The 19393-nt window shown below is 38.0% G+C and overlaps 1 protein-coding gene across 1 annotated transcript in view; it reads right to left on the reverse strand.

Moving 5' to 3' along the window:
- Positions 1–2331: 2331 nt before the first annotated feature.
- Positions 2332–19393, reverse strand: part of LOC140230565 (methylmalonyl-CoA epimerase, mitochondrial-like) — a 32114-nt gene continuing 15052 nt past the window's right edge. The window contains exon 5 of the mRNA XM_072310707.1: positions 2332–3689. Coding sequence (XP_072166808.1) covers positions 3537–3689 — 153 coding nt within the window. The 3' untranslated portion in view covers positions 2332–3536. The remainder of the gene's footprint in view (positions 3690–19393) is intronic.

The following is a 19393-nucleotide window of genomic DNA, read 5'->3' on the forward strand; positions in this document are numbered from 1 at the left end:
AAAATGTACAATACAGGTCAAAAAATCAAGGTCAAAGGTCAAAGAAGTCAAAGGTCAAAATTCTGTGTAGAAATTTTGAAGCCCTCACTTAGTGCCATCACATAAAGCAAACGGAATCGAAATCGGGTTAGAAATGGCGAAGGAGTAGCATTTTGTAGCAAAATGTACAATACAGGTCAAAAAATCAAGGTCAAAGTTCAAAGAAGTCAAAGGTCAAAATTCTGTGTAGAAGTTTTGAAGCCCTGAACTAGTGCCATCACATAAAGCAAACGGAATCGAAATCGGGTTAGAAATGGCGAAGGAGTAGCATTTTGTAGCAAAATGTACAATATAGGTCAAAGGTCAATGGTCAAAGGTCACAACTGAAATTCTGTGTAGAAGTTTAAAAGCTCTCATGTAGTGCTCTCATATAAAGCAAACAGAATAAAAATCGGCTCATAAATGACAGAGAAGTAGCAAATTGAACATTTTGATCACACACGGACGCACACACGGACACACGGATGGACGGACACACGGTCACACGGACACACACACGTACGGAGCCCGTTTCATAGTCCCCTGCTCGAACTCGCATACATAATTGGGGTGGACTTGAACCAATGATCTCGTGATTACTAGACAGGCGTCGTATCCACTAGACTACCAAGCTTTCGCCTGACAGCCAGTGTTGGTCCTTATCCCTTGTAGCAGTACTGCAATGAATTAATGAATTGTTATGTCGAGTTGTTTATATAAAAACAACTTGACACATGCATTAATCAAGTTGAATATAATATCGGATATCATTGCTCCATCCATCCTTGTTTTAACAAGATCCCACCGTATCAGACGTCACAAACTGCTGGCACAGTCTGTAAACATACAGTGTATTTACATTATATTTTTGTCTTGTGCATCTCTCCTTCTAAATGTGGAATATTACCCTATACACTAAACCTCATACATGTCGATCCTCAAAATTTGAATACAAATCAAGATCAAAGCATCCCATACAAATACACACAAAAAAAAATTGGCCCAGAAAAAAAAACAAGCTTGTTTTTCTTTATTTTGTTTGTTTGTTTATTCATTAACAACAACAACAACAACAAAAATCCAGCATTAAGATGCCAAAGTAAGAAAAAGTAAAAGCTTTATTTCTTTGAAATTCATGGATTTGACTTCTCTTAGGCCTGATTGTAATTCTTCATAGACAATATAGAGTGTGGTTCTTCACCAGCATGTATGGCTATTAATTTATAAATACACACAATCTCTTCATTTTCCGTGCTTTCTGCATTGATGTGACCAAGTCATAGCAGGATCCCCCACACAAAATGCAAAATATACAAGGATGAGTTCACGTTTCACCTTGCCATGCTCTGAATATCATATTTCCATGAAATGTGCAATAGATAAACTCAAAGACTAATATAATGAAATTTTATGTGGGTATCATCATGATATTTGTACCTTCAGTCTTGATGGGAATACCACCCTCCATGCAATCAAGGAATGGTACCTCGCAACTAAGCATATACACTCTTCATTTACTGTAAGCCATCCAAGCTTACTTTTCAAAGCAGAATGGGAATTTGTTTCAGTATTGCCTATCATCATATCGTGAAAGTTTACAAGCCATATTTGGGGGTGGGGGGGGGGGGCAACAACCATTAATACTGAGAGAGTTCCAGTGTATGATAACACTAAAGAGTGTATGGACACAGACAAGGTTTTCTTTGTTTTGTTCTTTGTTATATAACAGAGATAAAAACCTACCCTTTCCCGAGTCTATTCCTTCCACACATCCCAGACCAATGACTTCAAGTTGTGATATTAATTCATCTCAGTACATTAATTCACACTTAAAAAAGAAAAGAAGGAAAAAAAAAAAGACCCTCTGCGGATGTCCCCTTCACTTCAGGTGATTTGAATGAATCAACAAGACGATGAAATTCCTTGTCGGGAGATCAATAAGCTGGCACTAAAAATATTTGCGTGTGAATCTCACAGGAAGAAAGCAAAACAAAAATAACAAAATTATGTCTGTAATGCTCCCACAATGGCAGAAGGAACTCCAGCTTCAACATTAGTATTGTCATTTTTCTCTCCTTCTTTCTCTCATCATTATTTTTCTACTCTCCCTCTCCCTTTCTCTAACTCTCTCTGTTTTCATAAGATTTGTCAGATCTGGAATCCAATTTCATCCGACCGCATTAAGATTTAGGCCAAAGCTCGATTTGCAATAATACGCTCACTTTTTAGCATACCCAGAGGAAATACATATATACATATATATATATATATATATATATATATATATATATATATATATATATATATATATATATTTATATATTTACATATCTGTATCTTCTTTTTCCAAGGCAGGGTCCCAGGTGTCTTTTTAACACTACATTGCTTTGGATGTACATAGAAACTACAGAAACAGATAGTTGAGGGAATTAGAGCGAGAGAGAGAGAGGGAAAAGTCATGAATTTGTATTTCCAAGAAAATGTATTTCTAATAAAACCTTTAGGCTCGGTGCATTTCCCCCTAAAAAAGAAGAGATGCTTTATCCTCTGGTGCATAAAGTTGCAAGCATGCACTAGGTACATGGCAACACTGCAGTAATAATAATGGCATGGCCCTCTCAAAGAACAGTGCATACATTGACGAGGCTACCCTGGATAGAGAAGAACATATCATCATCACTATATTACGGTAAATTGCAGCTAAAATGCTGGTCACATCTGTTTGTCATAAAACCAATCTTTGTGTGTTAGCCACGAAACAAAAATACCCATCACCATGTAGTGTATGAAGAGCTGGCGCCTATGATCAAGGAACCTTCTGAGAATTCAGACCTCTTTTTCCACATCACGATCCTAAGATACAAATCACAGAATATCATATGAATCCTTATGTGTGTACATACAAACATACACATATATACAGATATATATGAATGTTCATGTACATATGAATATATGAATATATATTATATGCTTGTGTGTATGTGTATATCTATATACAAACAGGGCTTGACATTAACTTTTTTTCTATGGTGGCCCGTTTGGACCACTAAAATCTTTGAATTTAAAATTTTGGCTTGCTTATAAGAGAAATGAAGCGGCCTGAAATAAAAGGAAACACAGAAATTTATCTTGAATTTCAGCTGCCTGAAATTCAATTCATGGGCCACCACGAGATAGCCTTTTCTTTTTGGAAATTTGGTGGCAGAAGACATGAATTTTTAGTGGTCACAGGCCACCACTAACTTAACACATACATGATATACACATATTCTATAGTATTCATGTTAACGCCCACCTTCAGTAAGCACAATACAGAGGAAGGCTTTTCTTCGCCACTGTGTGTGCAATAATCCATTCCCCTGCCATATCAATATACCACGACATGCGAGGTCCCAAAAAATATTTGACCAGCATGATGGGAAGTCCACACAGACACTGCACATTCTGTCAGTTTAATATCAGCAGTCACCAAATCGCCGGTATTTCATCGCCGCCCACATCAAGGACAAACACTGTCACTTCTCCTCCAGCTCGATGAGGACGCCACCGCAGTCCTTGGGGTGGAGGAACATGACGGGCTTGCCGTGGGCGCCGATCCGAGGTTCGGGACTCAGCGGGCGGATGTTGTTCGCCTTCACCGTCTTCACTGCCTCCTGTATGTTATCTACCTGTATCAGGAAGCATCAAGGAGAGAAAGAGAAGAAAAATAAACATATAATATATACATATATATATATATATATATATATATATATATATATATATATATCATATCATAGTTGGAGGTAACAGGTAAACATATAGTATATAATACAGTACATGTATATGTATGTGTGTATACATATATAAGAATGATATTCAGAAATAGAAAATGGGAGATATAAAACTGGGAGTGTACAAACAGACATACAGGCAAAGATGGAGAGGGAAAATCAAACAGATGGAAATCAAAAATTATACAAAGAAATAAAGGGAAAATGTACAAGGACAGAAAGAGGATAGATAGATAGATAGATAGATAGATAGATAGATAGATAGATAGATAGATAGATCGACAGATTATAGACAGTTGTAGATAGATAGACAGATAAGAAAAAGAGAGCTTTTAATAGAAAGTGTGCAATAGACAAATATCAACGATAACAGCACAGGTACAATATGAGGAGCTTATTGTAAATATTATAGTCATAAAATTCCACTGCAGATTTGATACAAATCAAAGTCATCTTTCATGATTCTGCACAAAATTTACTGTCTTTTGATTGCCTGAACCTAACTTGGATTAAATCAAATTCCAATGGATGCCTTCCTGTATGCACATATGTCAACTGTAAACACACAAGAAATGATTTCACTTTATGCCAATTTTACAGCTGCCTATGAATATAAACACACAGAACTAATTTGAAATAGCTATCATTCACTGGACATGTAACGTGTGACCACTACAACGGCACTAAATGGCCTGGCAGCAAATTTTGAATCAATATCTAAAGCTTATATCTATGCGTTTGACATCATTGATGCACAATTTATGCACTACATTTGACATTACTATACTCACAATGTATTTATATTTTTTCCTAATATACAACTATAAAAGAACAGCAGAAAACACAGATGAATCCAATGAAGTGTAGTATTTTCATTGATTGCTTGGTCTTTTTAATAATTTGTGAAGACATCTGCTGTAATGCTCATTAGAGTCAGGACTACCACAGAAAAGCCATGACCTGGTGGCTACAAACTGCAGTGAAATATTGTTTACAGAACAAAAACCTCAGAAACTACCACCATCAGTAAATCGAATTATTACTCTACACAGGGTAACTTTTTTACATTGGGGAAAAATTAGTGTTTTCTCTAGTATACCAAATCAAGCAGGCAGTATCATACAGGCAGATAGCTGATGAATTAGGTTTAACACTGTGTTGGCAAATACAGAAGAAAAACAATTAGGTATGAGAGATAAGATGAATCCTGTATCAGCACTTTTTTCTTTTTTTTTGTTATGGCCAATTTACAAGAAGACTAAAAAAAGAATTGTGCTATTCTGGCACTCTGATAGCGGGCTGACTGCCTGCACATGAATGCTCAGTGCATAATTTCACACACGCATCCCTGAAAAACGATGCGTCTGTCACATTGGACGGAATGCTCGTTTGTGATACATAGTTAATGACTAAAACATACTGGGTGGACTTCAGATGGGAAACCTGTCCTGTAACTCACACACACATGCACACACACACACACACATTAATAATGATAACAATAATAATAATAATAATAATAATGATAATAATAATAATAATAATAATAGTGGGGATATGCCTACAAGCAATAATGCCTAAATTTAAAATATAACATCAGCAATATAAGTTATTCATTTAATAAGTTCTGGTCATACATTATCTACTTTCTTCCATTTGCATTGACGTAAAGTGTCAACAATCATTTAATGCTTAAACATAATAGCTTGTCCATTGTGTTCACGATCCAGTGATTTTTTTTTTAATATTGGTATTATAGATATGCAAATTACTTATCTTATCATGGTTATTGATGTACTTCAAAGAGATCAATTTGGCGTTTTGCCTGTTAGCTACTACGCATCTAGTCAATAAGATTAAGAATTGTTCTAGAACTTCCACATATTGAGTAATCTCTATTAAATTTATAAACAGCGTTCCATTGGTGTTGTGTTCCCTCTTGGGACAAAAAAGTGTTGCACAAAGCTGATATTTCATAACATTTCATTTCACCTACTTCCACGCTGTGAAGTAGACGAAAACTGCATGACTCCCTTGCATCATAAATCATTTCAAGCCTAACAAATGGGGGTAATATAATAGGATCAAGCACTTCCAATGAAGCGGTCATAAACTACATGAGGCATGTAAACAAACTACTGAGTAATGGGCGCTGTGCTGTGGCGGATCTCAGCACAGTAATGATGGCATAGCATTTTTCTCAAAATTGAATACTATGGCATCAGATGTGAAGTAGAAGACGAGGGTTACCAAAAAAAAAGAAAAAAAAAGAAAAAAAAAGAAGAAGAAATTGTAAGAAAGACATATTTTCCCCTGCACAATATTCTAAAAGGTGTAGACTGCCTCTTATCTCAGTCTGTTATTTTGCCAACATGATGACCTGCTTTTCGCTGTGGAAGTTCTCATCAAATATGGCAACCTGCCTTCACACAGCAAGCATGCACGCAGCATCTCTTGCAATGAGATCAGTAACATCGGTAATGACCGAAACTAGATGCAGCATCCTGATGGCATACAAACAGCAGTCAACAACAGCAGAGTACATCCCGTATCTGTGGATGAGACCCACTGACGTATATTAGCCAACGGAGGGGAGCGGAGCGCACATCGAGGGACTGCACCTCTACGCTTGAGTGATGCTGACACGACTGAATAAGGCTTATCCGCGAATGCATTGGAGTGCACGCTACATTTCATTTGATTCTCTGCTCCTTTCCTCAGCAATGATCGACTGGATCCAAGGAGCGGTTTGTAGTTTGTTTGTTTCATTGTGTGTGTTTTTTTTTTCTATCAGTGCTGTTCACACATGTACACATTTCTTACCAACCTCCTCCTTCCTCTGAGTAGCTTCACCGGAGCAGACGTGATTTCGGGTTTTCTAGGTTCACCGGGAGGTGAATCGTATGGATAATGGATACACACACGTATACAGATTGTGACTTGTCGAGGGAATTTTGGGATGAGGGAATATTCTATTTCTCATTATCATGGTCCGACAGGGAGGAATAAGCTTTTGCAGACATTCTCCCCACTCCTTTCATTTTCATTCTTTCTCTTTTTCCTTTAACTCTCCCATCCCAATTCCCCTTCCGCCCCTTCCTCCCCTCCCCCTCCGCAATAAAAAAAAAAAAAGGAACAAATGAACAGGCAGATGTAGATAATCATTTGTGTACATGTTTCAAGGCTCTGTATATAGCAGAAATTATCATCACACCATTATCAACCCGTTGAGGACGGATTGATTTTGCCACAACATGCATTTCCCATAGACACTTGCCCGAGTATACTAGGGACTCATCCTCAACGGGTTAAACAGGCACCTTTGAATTGATATCTTCATATCTTGTGTCGCAGAAAGATTAGACGGGACTGATTAATTTCATATAATCTGCAAGAAATCAGACATGAATGCGTAAAATATGCCGATTTTGTGACAAAAACATTATTTTTGATTTATCAAATTATCAGCTAATTCAAGGATCAGTTATTAATTGTACATTTTAAAGATTTTGATAATTTTGCAGTAAAATTCTATGATAATGGTACATAACCAAACTAGGGCTCATATGAAAGATAATAATTTTCACTGCACCTATATAAGGAGATATCAAAATTGAGTTGAGAAGATTAAAATAGCACCCAACCTCAAAAATATATTTTGGGAGACTTGATGGGTTGAAAGTATGATGTTGATAAAAGAAGAGGAAGAGGAAGCTGAGAAATAAAATGGCAGGGTCAATGTCACAAAAGACAAGCAGAAAGGTACCGTACAATGCCAAAACCACTTTCAAATTGGCTCTCTGTAAAGTAGTGTAGGGTAAAACCAAGCGGACAGAGGTTGCATCAATATCAGACTTACAACAACAACAACAAAAGCAACATCATGGAATACTAAAATGCCACATGTTTGAACAGATCAGTGTTATGAGTAGGAAGCAGATATTTATATTAGATTATTAGGTAATGATGTCATGACTTTCACAAGTCTTCAGCTGAGCTACACACAAATCTTCAGTTTGCATTTCATCTTTTTAAAATGCAAAATCGGGAAAATCTGCATCTTTTGCATGCAGAAATTCCTTTGATCCTGTTGCAATATACTAGTTTTTTAATGACCTCATGTTTAGGCCTATGTGGTTGTGGTTGCTGGATTTTCAACCAAAAACATGCTTTAAATATGATTATGAGCACAAACCAATGGAAGAGTTGGTAACACTATCTCAACTAATGTGCATAGATAATCAGGTTGCAAACCATATCTCTATTGTGTACGACACATGTGAGATGCTGAAATTCCAAACGACTCTTATGTCTGATTGTGATGAAAGTACTGTTCCTGATCGCCCAATTTTACTCTGTCTATTTAAGCTGGTCTGACAAAGGAGGTAAGCTGCAATTCAGACTTGACGGGTAGGGATGCGATGAGCAGAGCAGAGCAGGATGGAGGAGGGTCCCTGGCAATCATTTTTGTATGATGGAAAGGATAATGACATTGTGATAGATCTACTGATATCTGAGAGCCACAAGGACATTAACATAGAACATTAACTATGAAGGAACTGCCCTTTGCTTCTCAACATTGCAATGTACATGCTTATACTGGATGCATTCTGTAGATGTGTAAGATCGATCAACAGCAAATGCTCATCACTTTGGGTCTCATTCCTTATTCATTTCCTTGCTCTTTCCTCATTCATTATTCTTGCCGTCAATCATCCGTCCTTGATATACATACATCTAGTGGCTATGTGTCTGCCATGGAAAATTTCTAGCCTGTAGACTCAATGTCCCTTGACACAAGTTCATGAGTATAAGTTCCATAAGCAAGTGTAACAGTACATCTGACATTTTAATTATACGTACCCTGTATTCTTCTTATTATTATTATTATTCTTATTATTATTGTGAAAATGATAATAATAATAATAATAATAATAATAATGATGATAATAATGATAATAATAATAATAATAATAATGATAATTTATTATTATCATTATTATTATTATTATCATTATTATCATCATTCATTCATAACACATTCACACCATTTAGTGTGAGATGGGAGCAAATTTTGAGCTGTGGAAAGCAGCCTTGAAAGGTAATGTGAGCAACAGGGCAGTGAAGCTTTTCTCAGAACAGAAGACTTAAAAAAAACTTTAAAAAAAAAACATAGTGATGTTTATAAAAAGAAGAAGAAGCAAAAATCAGAACAAGTTTCCTCCTGGAGGACTAAGGCAGGAGAAGCTTCACTGATATATTCTTCATGTCAGCAGAGAATGCGAGATGATGAGAGGCGAAAAACAAATTAGCTACGACCCAGTGGATGGTCCGTTGATAGGGCAGCTGACTTTCGCACGCACAGACGAACAGCATCCTGGGACGGACTAGAGGCAGCACAAGAGAAGATAAACACAGCACAGAATATGGCAGACAGTTTAGAAAGCATCATGATACTGTGCTCCTAAAGAGATGGCAGGAGAGGATGGTGAGTTGCTTAGCAACCGAGGAGTTATATGAAGAACCAAACTTTACCAGAATATTCAATCACATTTTAATTTAGACTATAACTACATCAAACTCTCGTTTGTTATTACGGTGACTACTACTGGGGTAGTATCTGGCTACAGAAATAGCTACAGTATTAGAGATAGCAAACAGATAGACCTTTAGATTCAGATAAGTATACATAATCAAAGAGACAGAGGGTGAGAAACAGAAAGATATAAAGAATAGAGAGAAACAGATAAATGGTTAGCTACAGAGAAAGATAGACAGAAAGACAGATAGATGGAGAGAAAAAGATAGAGACAGATGATAACAAGTATAAACATATGTTTTGAGGAAAACAACAAGTAAGAGATTCCTGCATGAAGACCTAACATAAATTTCAGCTAAACAAATACCTCAAAGAAATATTCTTTTCACATGCATTGCACACAGAAATATTCCAGGCTCTAAGACTTATTTATAACTGATTGAGATATGTTACTTGAAAAATAAAAAGCTTACTAGTTCATCATGTGAGATATTCCCAGTTCTTGTGAGTGATTGAGGTAAAATATTTGATGACTTCGCTTTTGTCGTCCATTGGCAGAGATGTCCGGAAACTAATTGTCAATGAATAGAGATTGCCTAATCCCCCAGATCTCTATTGTGTTACCATGGCCTTCCTGTTAGGCTGAAGCACATAGCACTGCTGTAACTGAGTGGGCTTGTTAATGTGACAAATAGGTCAAGTTTGGATGGCTTTAGGAATGCTGATGAAAATGCTGGGCAAGTTAAGCTGAGTGTCTGGACACTTAAATGGTTAAATTTCATCTTGGTCTTCTTCCTCACATTTTACTTTGCTACTTTACTCATTTTGTTTTCTTAACCCATTGAGGACGAGTCCCAAGTATACTTGGGCAGGTGTCTATGGGAGATTCGTGTTGTAGCAAATCAGTCCATCCTCAACTGGTTAATGAAAAATGCAAGGTGAGGATATCAAGGATGATATCAAATCCAACCCACTTGTACCACATTTTGTACCCTCTCCTTAATTACTACCTACCCCTCTCCCCTCTATTTCCTATTTTACTCTTTGTTAATTTTCACTGGCTCAAAGAGGAAGAAGCTAGCCACATTTACCATCTGTTACACAGCACTGTGAGAGCACTGTGGCAAAGTAGAGTTTGGATTCACAAAAAGGGGTAGTTCAGTACCAAACCTACCCCATGTTAACATCCCTGGACATGATGTTTTTACCCTACTACAGTACATGTCATTCTTCATCCAGGCATTAATGAGAAAGAAATGGGAACCTGGCAAAGCCATGGTCAAATAATAATGGCATGGTCCTAGATGGTATAGGAGCAGTAACTCTAAAGACGCCACAGAGAGGTAGATATGAACATCTTATTATACATCAACTTCACAGTCATTTCAAACTACAGTGTATCATATCTCAAGATATACTTATTGCAAGCATTTGGCATACCTGTTCTTCTGGATGCAATGAATAAATTTGTGTCATGCCCCCTCTGTTCCAATATCTAGTTTCTCTAATCTTAATATTTTGTCAGGACTGGACAAAGAATGCAATGACAAAAAAATATATACATATACACGCATGTCTCTGAGGCTTTGGATATAGGTTATAACAGTTGTTGCCGACAAGAAGCTATGATAAAGACACGCAATAAATCTGTACTGCTTGCACCGACGACAAGAAGCTAATAGACCGGTCTATTTAAAGCGTCTTCTGCAACAGGCAAGGTGACAGAGGTTTTCACCCTTGCGGTTTTGGCGTCCCCCCTTTATTTCAATTTTTATCTTCTAAAAAAGGTGTCACCAGACAACTGTTGCCTTCCTCCGATGACCCGCCCCATTATGACTTGGAGACTCAAAAAGTTTCTAGCACCAGGCAAGTGACCTCCTCTCGGATGAGCAAAGGGTGACTGGGCTCACTCGTTGGGGCCACCGATTCGACTCAAGGGTGCCACCCGCTGCCTTGCAAGTCGGGTTCAAAGGCAAGGCCCGGGAGTTAGCAGCCAGTCTCCCAGAAAAAACACTTGTTGCCCACAAGGGGATTGAGGTATTGCAATGGTCTAAACTAGCGTCAGAATGATACAACTACACATCTGTCCTTGTCAGGTGCTGACGATAGAAACACATATGTTTCTCTGTCTCTTCTCTGTCTGTCTGTCTGTCTGTTACTCCTTCCTTCCATGTTCGTCCCTCATCTAAACACAGCATACCAATGTGAAGTTTACAAAGTGTCAGTAACCAGTCTTTAACCCTCGGCATGCCACATAGATTACCTATCCAGAGGTTTGCATGTGAAATTTATGCACACTTGACTCATTTACACAGAAAGGGTTAAACCAAGGAGGTTTTATACATGGAGTTCCAACTGGCTGCAATTATTCAAACAGTTGTCAGATTTCTATTGATGTACAAAGGAATTCCACAGGTGCACTTGTGCCTTTGATGATCGATGTTCCTTGCCGCCGTCTTGCTCAGCATTCTGAAGATTAATTTTGAACGTTATCATAATTTTGGCCATATTTTGCTTATCTATTTATTAAATGAAATGAAATTTCAATTAATGATAAAGCATGTAAAACAAAAGACATTTCCGTCCAGAAATTTACGCAAAAGTGTAAATCTGAGCTGTATCATGTGAAAATGTTTAAAACTGTACCATCCTGGAAAGCTGGTTTTATCACTTTTCCGCTTAGTTTCCACAAATGAAACTAATATGGAATAATCTTCAAGTATAATTCTTTATTGATAGATATATCAGATTAGTGCCCGCATATGCCCAGTCGAGTAATTTTCATCTTCACTTCAGCATTTTTTGCTCAATTTCTATTCGCGCATCCTTATGTCTGTACCACCTACCTTTTATAAGAAGGGATAGCGAAAAGTAATTACCATCACAAAGAAATATCTTCCTTTGAAAGTGGGTAGTGATTATGCAATGAGACACGAGTCAATTGTCTTCCTATCTGCGCGGCAGATCCTGTTTTGCACATGCTTCAAATATTTTTGAGCGGCGGCTTCGAACATCTAGCAAAGGAAATAAGACGGTTGTGACTCCATTCTCTAGAACCTCCTTGGTTAAACAAAGTTCTGATGATATGTGTCATTTACAGCCCTGTGTCAGATATGAAAATGCTTCCTGACACTACTAGCAGAGTAAAAATGATTCAGGACTACTGTAAAAGTGGATATTTTCGCGCGACTAATTTTTCGCGCTAGGCCGGGTCAGAAGAGTTTCGCGTGTTTTTAATTCCGCGGAATCAAGACATCACGCACAGGAACGTATGGCAAGCAAAAATATTCGCGTGCTTTTATTTTCGCGCTAGCTTCTGGTTGCGCGAAATGCGTGAAAATTTCAACACCGCGAAAATTTCAACTTTTACAGTATGGGATGGAAAAAGAATGAAAAGAAGGAGTGACTGCACAGGAACGTGATCTCATCTAAAAGAATGAAACACATGCAAAAGACAAACACAAAAAGGTAAACTTCATATAAGTAACTTTTGTTGTAGCTACTTCCGTTTCCAAAGAGTGGGTCATTATTTATTTGGCTCACATTTCACACTCATGCCCAGCAGCAGTGTGTGCTTTAGTAAATTTGTTAAGCTCAAATCTTTTGTCCTGCATTGTGCAGTCACGGCTGAGAAATTCTTGTTTCTTTGTTTTGTTTTGTGTTTGTGTGTGGTTTTTTTTTTTTTTTTTTTTGCTTTTGTTTTTTGCTTCGTAGATGATGAACAAATTACTCTGGCTTTTCAATGGAGCTCTTTAGCTATTATATGGCTCCACCACTGCTGAAGTGAGGTATAGACTAAAGAATGACACATGATGGTGTGTGTGTGTGTGGGGGGGGGGGGGAGGTTGTGAATACAGCCAGATTGCAAGGAAAGCACACAAGTTGTGATAGGTGTAATTAGTTGCCAAACAAGTATACTAGCCACTTTGATGCTGGGTTGTGGCAAGCAGTGCGTCACCACCACTGCACTGCCTGCCACTGGTACTTGATTCTTGAGGGGTTGCTATGCTGCAACTGAAGATGAGATGGGTACCCATTTGTTGCACAACAAGCTACAACCTGCACCTCAACCATCCAAAATGAGCCCAAACATCTCTGGCAAGCTCACCCTTCCACCTCACATGACTAGTTGCAACTATCTACAATGTTGTCACATGATGTGTGCATGACTGCTTGCTGTATAGCCTGCAACATCTCTACAACTGTTCAGGTTGCATACCAGAAGTTGGGCACATTCAATGCAACATCTCAACAACTGTTTCAGGTTGCATACCAGAATTTGGACACACATGCAACATATCCCAGTTTCCACACGCATGACCAGCCAAACCTACTTTTTGTAAACTGAAGTACAATTTGTATATCCGTCTGATCTATTCGCTTGGCACAAATTCAAATTCACTTCATGTTCCAAGAGGAAATGCCCTCTTTCATTCAGAAATGTAGGAAATATCAAGAGTACACAGAGGCACAAACAGGAAATTGGAGCAACAACTTTAGTTTCATTTAACTGAGCAAAAATTGGTAATGTATGATCATATGCCACAATCTCTAACTCCCTTTAATCTGGTACATTGTTTGTATCTTTTGCTGATAGACTGGAGTGAAGTTTAACCATGTGGTTACAAGTGGTAGCTCCATGGTATTTATCTACATCTATCTATCTATCTATCTATCTATCTATCTATCTATCTGTCTGTCTATTAATCTATCTATCTATCTATCTATCTATCTATCTACATATCTATCTACATGTATGTGTGTGTTATACACATATACATAGCATGCATTTTCCTTTATGTTATTCAGTCTTCCCCAAACCTGGTATAAAAATTAACAAGATGTAATCCACCTGAATATCTTTTTCCAATCAGTTTCTATCTTTCCATGTTTCTTTTCTATTTTATCCACAATGTATCCATCGATCTATCCATATATTTTGTGAATATATAACATATACACGTATCTGTCTGTCTGGAAAATATCATACATCACATTAATTCTCTAGAGGCAGATTCTCTTTTTTTTTAAAATATACATAATAAAGATATCCCCTATTCAGCTATGAGCGAAGTCTAGCTAACACAATTCTGATCTTTTCTGTAAGTGTGAAGAGGACTGTTAGACTTACATTGACCTAATGACACACACACAAACACACACACATGCACATCTAATAATATCTATGTATATAAATCCCTTGAACATCACTATCGTGAGAAAGAATTGATATAATAGGCAAGTGTTTCAATTCAATTAGCTCAAATTTTTTATGGCCCTCCAATTAAGGTGAAAAAATTATTGCCTCCCTCTCGCCGCGTCGACTTTGATGACAGCGGCCCGAAAATGGCATGCCAATTAGCTGATTGTTAGCAACTGATTAAGCTAATGTGATGGTTAAGTCTGCCACGGCAGGCCCTGGCCACCACTTAATTAGCAATGATGTCCTCAGACAGCACAGTTTGAAAAAGCCTGATTTTTATGAACAAAGGTAACTTTTTTTTTTCTTTTTTTTAAGCCTGTATTTTGCAAAATGTGGAGCGGGAGGGGAAGAGATGGCTGATGACATCGCTGTGGCAGCCATTTGAATTGTGTGCCCCTGTGTGTGTGTGTGTGTGTGTGTGTGTGTGTGTGTGTGTGTGTGTTGTAGGTTTTAATTCACAGAGCTGTACATGCATTGATAGCTTCTAAAATGTGAAACAACAATACTCTGGCAGAATAAAAGATCTTACTGTCTTGCCAGGGAAGTTTCATTTTCGGAAGTTGTTTGTGCCATGACCGCATTGTGGAGAGAAAAAAAAATAATAACAAACAAACAACAACAGATGCAAGCCATAACAAAAGGTTCCCTGATCAACACGTCCATGCCAGCAGTATTGCTTCTAATCATTTCCACATTCACAAACAATTCATTCAGTCCTACATGGCTGTACATTACATTAATGTGTATTTGGGTATGTGAGTGAGTGAGTGTGTGTGTGTGTGTGTGTGTGTGTATACATGGGGGGGGGGGTGGTAAGGGAAAGAAAAGGAGCAGGAAAAAGTTGTATGATCAGTGCATGTATCTCCTGATAGTGATAACTCCAATGCACTTTAATAGCAATCATGCAGCCCGAAACAAATTTGGGAACCTTGGGGAAAAGGATTGGAGGATTGGGGGGGGGGGGGGGGGGGGAGGGGTAGGAAGGGGGAGTCGAATGGGGAGGAAGGGAGGGCAAGACACAAAGAGTTTCATGATTAATATCTCTCCATAACACTGATGCACCAGTACAGCAATTAGCTTGATACTTTACTAGCGTGACGCCGTGGGTCACGGGGAGCAGAGGTTACCACCGACTCTGAATCGCCTGCTTATGTAACCATGCGAGTCTCTCATAAACCACAGGGAATCACAGAAATAGATTTCAGAATTGTCAACTTTCTGTGCTTTTTTTTGGGGGGGGGGATGCTGGTAGGAGACAGGATAAACAACTCCAAATATTATACCACATGAGCTAAAATTCTTGTGGTGGTTATATTTTTTTGGCAAATTTTGTGAGTTGCTTTTGAACCCTGAACATAAAAATGTGCAAAAACAACAATGCGCATGAAATATATTTCTCAAAAGAAAAAAAAAATCAAGCCATGCCAATGCTTGCATCACATGCAACTAGTAACTAACTGTAGGTCTAGTACCCTTGCATGGGCCATGATAGCAGTGATATCTGAGGCATAACAGCATGCTAATAGTCATACAGTATGCTTCAAATGCAAAACACACTAATTCTTTAGTTAACTGTTCACGTACAAGTGAATGATGATTCACAAAATGAAAATAGTCACCACTAATATTGTTGCTTGTTACTCATTCATATTTATTTTACGATTACAAGAACCTTGCAACAGATAGATTAACAAGTATGAACACACAAAAATGTCTGACAAGTACCAGTAGCAATATGCAAAAATATCTGTACACAAACATTTCAGCTCATACAGTACTTAGATTTCCAGAAAAATACTTTTACCTTGAATCAAATTAGCAGATTATTAATGATTCATACACATATCTACTGGTATACACATCTAGTGATGTATGTACATGAGCATATATCTTGATATGTGAATGTACATACCTACAAAAAAATTATGCTTCAAGAAATTGTGTAATTTACAAAACAAGAGAATGAAATAAAGGGCAGAATATGACTGCAATCATAAGAGTGGTGCAGCATATGAATGCAGGTACTCATATGTACTTGCAGTTCTGTACATCAAGGACTTGTACTTGACATAAATCTTATTATTTGTTCAATGTTCACACCAACGTATATCAACATCCCACACAGTCTCAAAATAAACTTGAAAGTTGCTGTGTAATCTTTGGAAATCATACCAAACTTTACTGAAACATTCCACAACTTTCTTATCCTATGTCCGATTTTTATGAAACACTCTGTTTTGTCTCATTTTAGTCTATCAACTTAAGTCAATTTGTACATTGTTTGTATTGGCCCTTTACACAACAATATCAACAGTAACACAAGAAAATACAAAGATTATGTAGGCCTATAATTGTCGATATATCAAGGTTTTGTCTAGAAAACACATTAATGAATAAAACTGGGGAGAAAAACAACAATTGTTTGTTACAGCAACATGAAATTTTTATGTCATACCAGCACTTACACTTCCAGATTCAAGTCACAGCTGCCATTGAATAATTATCACTTCACACACAGACATACACATCACACACAAAATAACATATTTTCTCTTTAGAGGGAATGTGATTTGTTTATGTCATCTAAAGTTTTCAAAAGAAATGAGTTGAACTGATAAAAATTATCACTGCTAAATGGATCTTCTTCACTTGATTCTATAGTAGTGGAGGTTTCAGTTTCATGCAAATTCCACAGCATAAAACCAACAAGGAATCTTTCAGTCTGGGCAGTGTTTTGAAATATCATTTCTATTGGGCAGTTTAGCTACTACAATGTAAATACATGCTTCGCCTCTCTGGCTGGTATGCATCCCGCAGCAGAGCCTCCCCAATGTGCTGTATTAACGACGGCATTTTCCCCGAACAGACCACTGCACTCATTTAGCGTCCAATATCGGAGCATATTTTTGCATCATCTCCAGCGCGCATGCGCAGAAGTAATCAACTTGTCAGGACGGCCGCTTCTCAGCTGTCGCTATGACACTGCCCGATTCTGTGGGAAATCCCGCGGAGTTGCTCGTAGAATGTGCAGACCCAGCCCATGACTTTCAACTTGCTACCATGTGCACATTATACCATATACTCATGTTGTATTGTAAACAATGGGGCAGCCCCGGGTCACTGCGTGCATTGCTGAACAATGCCAAAAATAAATGAAATTCTGGCAAAGGGGGTATGGAATCATTCAATCCAAATGCAACAATGATCACATTGGATAGCCCAATTTCGTTGGGATACCAAGAAACACGCCTTTGTTAGTGAACAAAATATTTCTTGGAATGTCATTCTGTGCTACCACAAATATGATATGAATATACACAGTGTATGACCCAGAGACAGCATTCACGAACTGAGTCATTTTGCTTTGCATGTTGTATACATTGAGCTTGAGACTGGCTTCAGTTTTACATTGCCACTAGGGGAGCTGAGTGATACAAGAATGAACCACAGAACCATCAGCCTTTGAATAATGCCCTCCTTAGGACTAGTGTACAATGAAGATATGATGTCTCGCCTCAGGGCACTGCCACTGCTGCCAAAAGACTTGAACCTAGGACCTACAGATTGAGAGCCCGCGATCTTAACCACAACACCTCCTACTGCAGGAATGAAGAGTATTTTGTAATAGCAAGCAGGACTACACTGTAACATGAACAGAGACTTGGTCTGAAAATAAGTGAACACGATGGGAAGAACTGCTAAAATTGAAAGAAAAATGTAGTCTTGGGATCAGGAGAGGCAACCGACCAGTATGACATGCATTAACCCATTGTCTGTTGCGCACTAATGCCTAAGAAATACCAAGTTAATTTATTGGATGCAAGATATGTAAGGAGTGTGCAGTAGCAAATCTAGTTTCCAGCTTCTTCCTTTTTTTTGGGGGGGGGGGGAGGGAAGAGGGGCCTTTGATCTTTCCATTAGACACTATCAAGACAGTTGGAGTACTTGCTATCAACTTGCATGCCAATGATAATTTCGCATTAAACTGGTATTTTTTCAAATTAAGTACCCACTTTATTTCGTTGATGTCTCGTCCAAACTTATAACCTTCACATTCAGAGCCTCGTAATACTTTCAGTTTCATTTAGTGGTGAAAAAAGCTTGGGATATATCAACAACATCGAGGGGTACTATCAAATAATATTACAAACTTGTTCAGTCAGTTAACACGCCTCTATAGGGATGTGGCAAACATGTGAAGGGGCTAATAAATCTTAAATTCATGGTATCCTTAGTAAATATATAGTGGTGATAACAACAATACAGGCCTCCATCCTTCCCCAGAATGATAAAATTCTGCCTAAATCCTCCTATTGAATGTCACTGAAAGGTAAGGAAGTTCAAGCTAGATCACATGCCCTACTGTGCATGTGTGTCCATACAAAGCAACAGAAACAAGACTTTGGTGTGCCGTTCATGCATTGGTGCCAAATGCCACACTTGGCAAAGGCAGCACAAATAAAAGACACCTTTTACTCTGGCCAGAAATCATTTTGTTTAACTCTTGATGGATCAAAATCCCATTTTTTTTTTCATCATAGATCATCAGGACGTATATATATTCAACAAAAGGGTGCAGCCGCCTCACGAAAGAGAAGTGGAAAAATATGGTTGCAGGGTTTTTTTTTTTCCCCTGAATTTTGAAACATGGTGATCAATCACCATTATCCACACAGGAAGGAGAAAAGAGAAGGAATGCACTGACATAGAATAGCCTGTGTGGGACTAAAAAAGACAATAGTGCAGACATGAACAAACAATGAGTAGAATCGCTGGTGCTACCTGCATTTTATAGGCATGCTTGACACAAGAGGGCATGTATCATGCACACCTGATAAGTCAGTGTGATACACACCT

The sequence above is a fragment of the Diadema setosum genome, chromosome 7 (assembly GCF_964275005.1).
Source record: "Diadema setosum chromosome 7, eeDiaSeto1, whole genome shotgun sequence".
NCBI classification, from domain to species: Eukaryota; Metazoa; Echinodermata; class Echinoidea; order Diadematoida; family Diadematidae; genus Diadema; species Diadema setosum.